We start from the raw sequence: 10,217 nt of genomic DNA on the forward strand, positions 1-10,217 counted from the left end.
CTTAGAGAGCACGTTTGTCAAATGACCCACAATGATGTTAGCACAAATCTTATAAACCACCGAGTAAAGACTAATAGGCCTAAAATTATCAAAATCAGTAGGCATATCAACCTTTGGAATCAACACTATAAAAGATGCAGTATAAAAATCTTGGAAACAGATGATGTTGAAAAAGATCAGAAAAGGCTTCAAGGAAATCATCTTTAACAATATCCAAGCAGAATCTGAAGAAGCTAGAACCAAACACATCCGAACCAGGACTACTATCAATAGGCATCCTTAATATCCCCAAGAGACAGGATACTACAGAGCATCAGGTTTTCATCGTCAGAAATCATCAGAGGAATTAAATCTCCTAAATTAGGTAATTCACCACTACTACTCTCACTCAAAAAGTGATGAAAATACTCAACGACTGCCTGATGTACATCAAAAGGTGTTTTTAAATGAGTGCCATCAATGAGGCACATGTCAGAAACCCTCTTATAATTCTTGACATTCAAATAAGCATGAAAAAATTTAGAATTTTGATCTCCATTTTGAAGCCAACTTTTATTGGTCATATGAAAAAGACGAGTGTCTTCTTTACTCCTCCAACATAAAAGATCCAATTTAATAGCCAGAACATCATTATCATCCTCAACAGAAAATGAATCTTGAAGGCAATTTTCCAGACTATCAATACGATTCTCAAGCTCACTAATAATAACATTAGTCCTCCCAAAGACACGTTGATTCCAATCCCTAAGCGCCACCTTAGTCCTTTTCAACTTAAGAGATAATTTAAGAAGCCCAAAACAAATCCCATCTTGATTCCACACCCCCTCCACAAAGTTAAGAAAATCTGCATGATCAGTCCATATAAATTGAAAATGAAAAGAGCTCGACCCATACCTGAAGAGATTTTCACCCATTTGAATCACTAAAGGAGAATGATCCAAAGTAGAACGATTCAAAAAAAAAAAAAAAAAAAAAAAAAAAAAAAAAAAAAAAAAAAAAAAAAAAAAACCATTGGGAAAACAATTAAGGAAATTAGAATCAATAAAACATCTATCTAACCTTGCCCAGCTCCGAACCGAACCGTTTTGACCATTGCACCAAGTCATCCTCAAGCCTTTCGAGCACATATCCAACAACCCACAATTTTGAATACATAAATTGAAATCTTCTATTACAGCAAAAGGACGGGGATGACCACCTCTTTTCTCATAATCATCTTTGACAATATTGAAATCACCGTAAAGAATCCACAGGAGATTGCAATTGCTAGCAGCCACCAGGTCCTCCCAAATCTTCGTCCTCTCTAGCGAGGTACACTTAGCATAAACAATGGTAAGAATAAATGCAAACCCATTCTCCTCAACTTTCACAGACACAAATTGATTAGACCCAGCCAACCATTGAACTAAAACCATTTAGTTCCACAACAACCAGATTTTTCCTTTTTGCACTGCGTTAGTGATAAATAAATCGCAGTTAAAATTCTCCAACAAAGTTGAAATTTTATCTTCCAACAAAAAAGGCTTAGCCAAAGCAACAATATTAGGCCTATGCTTTTTTATTATTTTTTTCAAGCACAACTTAGAAGAGTGAACTCCCTAAATATTCCAAAAAAAAAAATGAGACTAATCATCATAAATTAAGCTTGGTAGGGCGAATGATTGCCCTTGTGGAATTCCTTTTCCGAAACTTACCAACTATTTTACTTGGTCCTTCCGAATCAGTGCAATAGTCTTTTCTTATATCGTCTTGCATCTTCTCTCTCACAACTTCATAGTCAGAATGTGACTCTTCAACCTTTTCAAACTCACCAACAACATCACGGCCTTCAGAGATACCAGGTTCCATAGTGGCACCATCCTTAGCCTCATGTAACAACGTCTCATTCAAACTAGACTCATCCTCTGCTAAGTCTGTGACGTCGAATAACTTGGTGTTAGTAAGCCTTTCTTCACACTTTTCTGCAACGTTAATAGCCTGGCCCAACTCCATTACCTTACCATTCCCCATACATGGCTCACTAAGAATTTCCAGACCACACAATTGTCCAGGTCCCGTAGGTCCATGAGGGGAGCCACCTTATTTAAAGTTGGATTAGGTGGGAGGATCCCCGTCAATAAGGCCCGTAACCCATTCGAATTATCAATTGGACAAAGTCCAACATCAACTTCTAATGTCTTCTTCCAAGCGACATCGACCAAGGCATCCCTCTAATCACAATGTTCAATCACCACATCTTCATCTAGTTTCACTTCATGCTGCACCACTCCTTTCTCGACTTTATCTGGGTTGTTTATGATCTCCAATATTTGATTTTCTGCAGTTTTCATCACACCATCCGCAGACTTCCCTGCCCGTTTTACCCACTACTTCTCTCCTTTCATCATCGTCTTCTGATCACCCACCTTACAGTAAGTTTGAATGTTGTGATCATGACACTTACAGGAGGAACAATACGCAAGCAATGTCTCGAAAAAAACATCTTGCCGCCTACTTTGTGGAACCTCATATTTGCCTATCGAGAAGTACGTTATTAGCTCCTTTGATGAACCAACCTCGAGACAAACCCAAACCCCATTTGTTCTCATCACAAAGACCGTGGAATTATCGCATCTTATGAATCTACCAATGAGGGTAGTAAGCATTTTCAGAACTGATGGCTGATAAAAATTTGGTGGGAGTCCAGGCAAAAACACTCATACCGGGACACATGGTGGCTCAAAATTATCATCAAAGTCCAGCGTCCAAGCAAATGGTTTGTAGAATACTCCATTGATATCATACCATTCTCTAGACAAAGCCTTACTATAGTCAGTCTCATTAGCCATCCGGACGAAGACATGTCTCGAACGTTGCATTGCAGAAACCATAAGCATGTTGGACAAGCTCAACAGCTGCGAGTGAAGGATCACAAGGCATCTAATGAGGGCCTCTGCCCGAGAAATTTTAAGACAATCGAATAACGAAACGGCTGAGCCATTCTCTCAATTTCCTTTGTTGAAAAGGTGAAAACCAGTTCACAGTCTATAGTTTTAGGCTGACAAAAAGAAACCTCCATATCTGGGAGTGGTTGTGGCACCACAGAGGCAAGATCAGCGAGTGAACGGGCTGGGTTGCCATGGGTGGCGAGTCATCAGGGGCTGCCATACAGCCGACATAGCATAACCAAAGACCAAAATGAAAAAGCCCTAGTAGAGCGTTTTCCTCTTATTTTTGGAAAGTTGAAATTTTTTTTATACAATAATGTGGAAGTATCATATAATTATTTTAAAAAAATAAATAAATGTTAAATTTACATTAAAAAATTAATTTTTTAATAATATATCTCTCTCTTTCTTAAAACGACTGCACGATATTTGTACATTCACAACTATACCTAACATTAATTCTTCTTTTTTTCACACATCTCACCATTTTTGGCCATGCATTTCATAGCTAGTTCATAGATTTAAAATTCTTTTATACATTTATATTTTTTTGGGACAAGTATTTTATACATTCATTTTAAATGCATGGTAATTATATGAATGGTAACATTTCTAATAAAATAACGTAATTATATTGATTTATAATAAAATGAATCGTAAAATAGTTAGAAAAGAGTTGCAATTATATTATTACAATTGTTTAGAGGTGTATACATTACCTTAGCTCTCATTTTGTTCCTCTCTCGTTTAGATTCAGAGGTCTCTGTATATTCCTCGTAGGCTCCTCCAATGGCTGTGATATATGGGGAGGAGGGGACCTTACAAATTGTATATGGGAAATATTCTCAACAAAATTATACAAAAGTAATCTAATAAATTAGAGTGGTTTGATATGGTTCATTACATTGTAAAATTATTATTATTATAAAATAAATCAAGTAAATCTCATAAATCGACGTAGCTAGAAGACTCATCGTTGTACAAATCCACTTTTTAAATGAGCAATTATACAACTCTACCTATAGGAGGAGGAGACCTTAGCCCTTACTAAGTCCAAAATTTGACTAAAAGTTGATAATTTTGCTAAAGTCAAAGTCATTGAAGATATCAAAGTCAAAGTCAAAGTCAAAATAATAATATAATATTATGTATGTTAATAAGAATTTTTTAATAATTTTTTTATATTTTACAAATACACTCCATATATTAATTAATAATTTAATTTTTACTTAAACTTATTATTTCCAAACTATTTTTTATATCAACTTAATTATCCAACATAATATAGCTTGTTTACTAATGAAAATTTTTAAAATAATTTAATAAAGTCTTGTTGATTGTTTGTGAATAAAATATGAGTTTGATGGGTGAATAATGAGTCTCCAATTTTGAAATTTCGTTTAAAGTTGTTGTAGTTCAAAGTCTAAGTTAAAGGTTTTTAACTAGTCTAATATAGATCATTTATATAAAACTTGGCTATATTTTATATTTCACTTATATTTAGCTAGTACAATACCAAAGCTCCAAAGGAATAAGTGGTAAAACAAAATTGTTTTGTGTCCAAAAAAGACTACACTATTATAAAACTAAAAGAAAAATGATATTACAAGAGAAAAACTTTAAAGTCTTGTTATTAACTTATAAAACTTATATCTCGTACAAGTGAATGACGCTCATATATATAGGAGTAGAAAGGTGGTAGCTTAAGTCGGCCTGATGGAAAGACGGTCATACATATGAGTCGGTTAAAATGGGATAAAACCTTAACGAAGGAAAAAGAGTACAACCAATACAAGTCTTCAAAATATTTACTCTCACTGAAAAGTACATGATGATAAGTCTTTAAGTCTTTGCATTCTAATGTTCTACACAATCTTCTTAAATGTTACAGTTGGTAATACCTTAGTGAATAAATCTGCCAAATTATCACTTGATCGTATCTGTTTGACATTAATTTCACATTTCTCCTGAAGTTCATGGGTACAAAAAGAATTTTGGGTAAAATGTGTTTAGTTCTGTCACATTTGATATATCCTCCTCTTATTTGAGTAATACAAATATCATTATCTTGGTATAAAATTATTGGGTTGTCATTGATCACGGGAAGCTCACACATTTTTTGAATATGTTGAATCACTGATCTCAACCAAATACATTCTCGACTTGCCTCATGAATTGCAATAATTTTTAAGTGATTTGAAAATATAACAAAAAGTGTTTGTTTAACATATCTCTATGATATAGCATAATAAAGAAAAATGCTTGAATAATAAAGTCTTGTTGCTTGTTAATAAGATGGGGATGGATGAGTTTCTGCAATTTGTATGTTGCATAGTGATTGATGATTGGCTGGTGATTACTGGAATTTTGCAAGTTCTATTTGCAGTGAGTTATTAATCATTACTTGGAGGGCCAATGGAATAAAACTGCCGCTCTACCTGTTGCATTGTGTAGAGCTGCAGCACCAACTTCTGCCAATTCCAGGCATTGATGCTGCTGTTGTTGACTCTCCCTGTATTGCCACTGATAATCCGGAAGCTGCTTAATCCAGTCCAGCTAAATCCATTGTCGGGGTCTCTGAAAATCTTGTCAATGGATTGTTTCAACAATCATCTTCGTGACGGGACTGAATGTATTGTTTATATTTTGAGTGTTGTTTTGAGATTATTCTTGGGAGCCTCGTTCCCTTCTTTTTTAGTTCTCATTCCTTGAATATTATTGTTGTGTTTCACATAAAAGAAAAAAGTTCAAAATGATTGTAGCAACAAGGCCAGCTGATATGGGAGGCAAATCAGCAAAACAGGCAAATCTAATTTAGATATTTCTGCCTTGCTTAAAGTTAAAACCAAGACAAGAACGATGTTATGGGCCGCCACATCCGTTTCGCGGTACTAAAGTTTTGAGGTTGCAGTGTTGGACATCTACTGCTAACCAAGACACGATCAATTTCAGTGTCCTTTTCACATAGAATACAAAGTACTACTAGTAGGGGAAGAAGATGTTAGAAACAATTTCAAATCACATTATTTGCGGTGCCTCCTACCAAAAAAAAAAAAAAACAAAGGCAAACAGGTGATCTGCATCTGTCTCTTCAACAACATAATCTCATCCCTATGATCTTCCTATTGATGAACTTGCAATAAGTCCTAGTTACTGAAAATATGTAGGACTTCAACACTTTGTAAACTATTATAGTTGCAATAGAATGTATGGCAAATTTAAACCCCAACTGGTTATATTTCCATCTGCTGATCCAATTCTGTATCGCCTGGCTCCAGATAATCAGTTTCATTGGTGTAAAGTAGAATATATTCTACAGTTATTCCTGTCCTCCAGAGTTGTCTTCCTTGGACGGCAATCCCAGACATAATGGGCAGGGCGGGTCGCGTCTATCTTCACGGCATGTTTTCTCCTCCAAGCATTCTGCGTGATAAACATGACCACAAACTAAAACTGCCACCACAGATAGTTCGCCAGAAGACAGTGTACCTCCAAGAAAATAAGGTTTTCGTCTCAATGGCTTCTGACAAAGCCCACATACCATCTTCACTGCATCCGATGATGCTGCATCTATTACCAAGGAGCTGGACCGAAGTCTTTCTGGCCTGCAAATTTCCTTCCCCCTAATTTCTGGAATAATATTAGAAAATGAAGTCACTTTGAGAACATGTGAGAATAATAGGTTGTAAATGTAACACAGCAGATTATTGATAGTAACGGAAAATGTAAGTCCAAACAATATCTTTTCAGAGAACTTTTTTTCATGTTTCAAGCACAGGATAATCTGGCTTTTGTGTTTTTTTTTTATTATTATTAGTTTCTGAAACTGTAAAAGATGGAAACTGTAGTAATCTGTAATACCATCACAAAGGAATATAACTTTTGTTTTCTAGAAGATTAGCTGACTACATGTTTACCATTCATCACACAGAGCATTATTTTGGCAGTGACAATATTTTAAGCACCAGTATCATATAAAGCTGGACACCTCATCAAGTGGAACAAATGTTTTCCCGTGATGTGAATTCCGTCAAAAGAAATAGAAACATGGTAAATCGAACTGAATTAAGAACTAAAACAAAAATGAACCTGAATGATACCCAGTCTGTGGGTTACATTGAGTGGCCAACTTGAAGGACAGTCTCTCATCGCGTGAAAAAGCACCTTTGCCTCGAGAAGATGCATTTGTATGATTAGCTGAATTGCGCCGAAAGTACTGATGGCCATAGTGATAACGAGAATGCTTCAAAAATATAGAACGGCCAAGATTCTGATGCTGATGTGCAGTAGCAGGATGGGCATTTAGATGCTTTGTAGAACTATCCTTTATATCCCAGAAAGGTGAAAGAGTATTTAGTTCACTAGCGTCAACAGAAAGCAAAGGTTTCTGCAAAACAGATAAGAATATAATGAGAAAACTATGCATGAATGGGTGGGGGGAATAGAAAATGCTGATAAGTAATAGTGTAGAAGTAGAATCTCTGTATCCTAGTTGTCATCAAAGCCAAAACTGTCTCTCATAGGAATCACTCTCCAGTATTAATAAGAGAGGAAGGAAACAGTGTAAAAAGGTTAAAACCTGGACATAGTAATTACATTTAAAAAAAGAAACAGAGAGAGAAAGAGGGAGAGCATTAACCTCTTCTGACATTAATTCCGTCCCTGAGGAACAAGGCATGGTATCTGCAATATTACGTACAGGAAAACATTGATCATTTGCACTCCATTTTCTTATATCTAAGATAATATGTGATTAACAGTTGAGAAAAGAACAGGAAAACTGCCAGCTAATATCAGATTCTTTTGTCCATTGTATATAATGTTTTTCCTCTTCCAAGCTCAATAGGCCACCAACCCCAAGATCAAGACAGTGGCTTCTTCACCAAATTGAAATTTCAGATTAATTCCATTCTTCATGTGGCATAGAATACACAACAGAAACAAAAAAAAAAAATTTAAAAGGTAATCAGGATAAATCATTAAAGATGATAGGCACTATCCCAAGTACATAGGTTGAATGAATACATGAGTAACACCTAACTACTAATAACAGGACCAAAAACTAAAAACTTTGACCACCCAAAAAAATATGGTGCACAGAAAATTAATTGTGACCAACAGGGAAAGATGATGTTACGACATTTGCAATTGAGGCCCCAAAATAAGCCTAGTAGCTCCATATCAAAAACAAAAGCCGATCACCAAAGTCACAACATGAGAGTGAAAATATGCAGAGCCAGCAATTTGAGTAATGAACATGAGAGTGGAAATATGCAGGGCTAGCAATTGGAGTAATGAACAAGGACTCCCTATACAAGCGCATCCAAAATCAAAATACAAGGGAAAAACTCCAATTATCTAATAACAGAAGTAGCAACATTGTTACACTGGCAAGTGGAAGGAGTATCAACCAACCAAATGGCAACATTTCACCTAGAGTTTTTGCGTACCTTAATTGTTGATTATCATGTCAAATGGTTGGAAAGAAAACCAAATATAGGAGAATTTTTATTTCAAATCCTCGAGGAAGGGCCAGGAAAAGTAGCGTGCAAAAATGCTAAAAAGCTAACCTAAAGGGTACTATATTTATACGTAACATGAGAATGGCCACGGGACAATGCGAGATTATGCTGGAGCTTGTGTAGTTCCAACTATAGCCAAAGAAGATTAATAAGCCAGTGCTAAATAGCTATGCCTTTAAAAGTACAAAACAGCAGATAAGGTGGTTTGGCTGCAATAGAAATGGAGCTTATTTGCTCAGAAAACACCATCAGAGTTTCCTTCTTTCTAACTTTTGAAAATTAAAAACATATTTTGAGTGCGTCCGAACAGCTCAAAGTAATTCGACTTATTTTCTCAAAAGAAAAAAAAAAAAAAAAATTGTCCGAGCAGTATTGTCAAAATAAATTGACCTTTCTTTATTCTCCAAATCCCTACGCAAAAATATTGGACCGATTTCTATAGCACCAGTTATAAAATGAATCAATAAAACATAGTTTTCCATCAATATACTAATTGCTTCAATTAACAGCTTCTAGTCGGTATTTCCATTGCGCTGAAAAAATCAAGAAAGCCAAAGAAAAACAAAAAACCCCATTGATCAACGATGAGACAAATAAGCACATAGATCGTGAAACCCTAAAAAAACCCCTAAAACCCCCATCGGAATCGAACCAACATATTTCCTCCACTTTTCTTTCTGGGAAACAAGTGAAAATGAAAACGGAAAAAAAAAAAAAAAAAAAAAGACCTCAACTAAATTTGCACCTTATAAAAGTTGTAAAACTTTCAAGAAATTCAACGACTTTTCCGGCATTAATTTCTCAGGAGCCAAACGCAGCCATCCAAGTGCTGTCAAAAAGAAAGAACGAGAAAGGAAAGAAACCTACCCGGAGAAGGAGAACGCGAAATGGGAGGTTGGGTGTCGCTCTGATTTGGAATTCTCTTTTTCTTCCCCATAACAACAACAACAAAAAAATTGTGTAACTAACAGTAAAAGCAGTAAAAGAGAGGAAGCGGCCGAGATAGACCAGCAACAACCACGGGTTTCAACTTTGTGTAATCCCTCTCTCTCCCTCTGTCTGTGGCTCGGCGGTGTTGGAGCAGTGCTTGGGGGAAGAAGGTTCCGGTGTGTACGTACGTACGGTCACGAAATTCAGAGCTGTCTCTCAGAGAGAGAGAGAGGGCAATTCATGGCAGAAAGAGAAAAACGTGCGACTGAGAGAGTGTCGGCTACTCCCTCCCCCCCCCCCCCCCCCCCCGCGCCACGTCATCCTCGGTTGAAGATAGGGAGCACGTGTCAAATACAAACCCCCACCCTCTCTCTTTAAGTTAATATTTTCTTAACATTCAAGCGACGAAAAGTGGAATTTTTTTTTTTAATCTGATCTTAGTGTGCAAGTATTACCGTGTCTAACTATCGTATAATTATTTAAAAATAATAAATAAATATAAGATTTTTATAAAATAATAAATTTTTAATAATATTTTCCTTTTTTTTTAAATACCTATACGATATTTATATATTTTATAACTATAAATAATATAATAAAATGAATCGTAAAATAGGGAGAAAAGAGTTGCAATTATATTATTAAAATAATTTAGAGTTCTATGTATAGCTTACCTTAGCTCTCATTTTGTTCCTCTCTCGTTTAGATTCAGAAGTCTCTGTATATTCCAGCTCCCCTCAATCGAAGTCGTCTTCTTCGTGGCACTGTCATAGGCTCCTCCAATGCGGATATATGGGGAGAAGGGAACTCACAGGATGTACGAGGAAATTAGCAAATT

At 35.8% G+C, this 10,217-nt stretch overlaps 2 protein-coding genes across 3 annotated transcripts; both read right to left on the reverse strand.

Moving 5' to 3' along the window:
• Positions 1-266: 266 nt before the first annotated feature.
• Positions 267-1,992, reverse strand: LOC122304933. Its single transcript, XM_043117193.1, has 3 exons — positions 1,695-1,992; positions 1,060-1,405; positions 267-894 (listed from the first exon to the last, which is right to left on the reverse strand). Exons 1-3 carry the CDS (start codon positions 1,990-1,992, stop codon positions 267-269), a joined length of 1,272 nt encoding a protein of 423 aa, XP_042973127.1.
• Positions 1,993-5,729: 3,737 nt separating this feature from the next.
• LOC122305201 lies at positions 5,730-9,659 on the reverse strand. Of its 2 annotated transcripts, none has more exons than XM_043117562.1 (4): positions 9,317-9,659; positions 7,567-7,610; positions 7,017-7,314; positions 5,730-6,557 (listed from the first exon to the last, which is right to left on the reverse strand). In XM_043117562.1, the coding sequence occupies exons 1-4, from the start codon at positions 9,384-9,386 to the stop codon at positions 6,247-6,249; spliced, it is 723 nt and encodes a 240-aa protein (XP_042973496.1). In that variant the 5' UTR covers positions 9,387-9,659; the 3' UTR covers positions 5,730-6,246. The 2 variants fall into 2 exon arrangements, with proteins under 2 accessions (XP_042973496.1, XP_042973497.1); XM_043117563.1 differs by lacking the exon at positions 9,317-9,659 and adding an exon at positions 9,195-9,215.
• Positions 9,660-10,217: the final 558 nt, after the last annotated feature.

Source organism: Carya illinoinensis, chromosome 3 (assembly GCF_018687715.1).
Source record: "Carya illinoinensis cultivar Pawnee chromosome 3, C.illinoinensisPawnee_v1, whole genome shotgun sequence".
Lineage (NCBI taxonomy): Eukaryota > Viridiplantae > Streptophyta > Magnoliopsida > Fagales > Juglandaceae > Carya > Carya illinoinensis.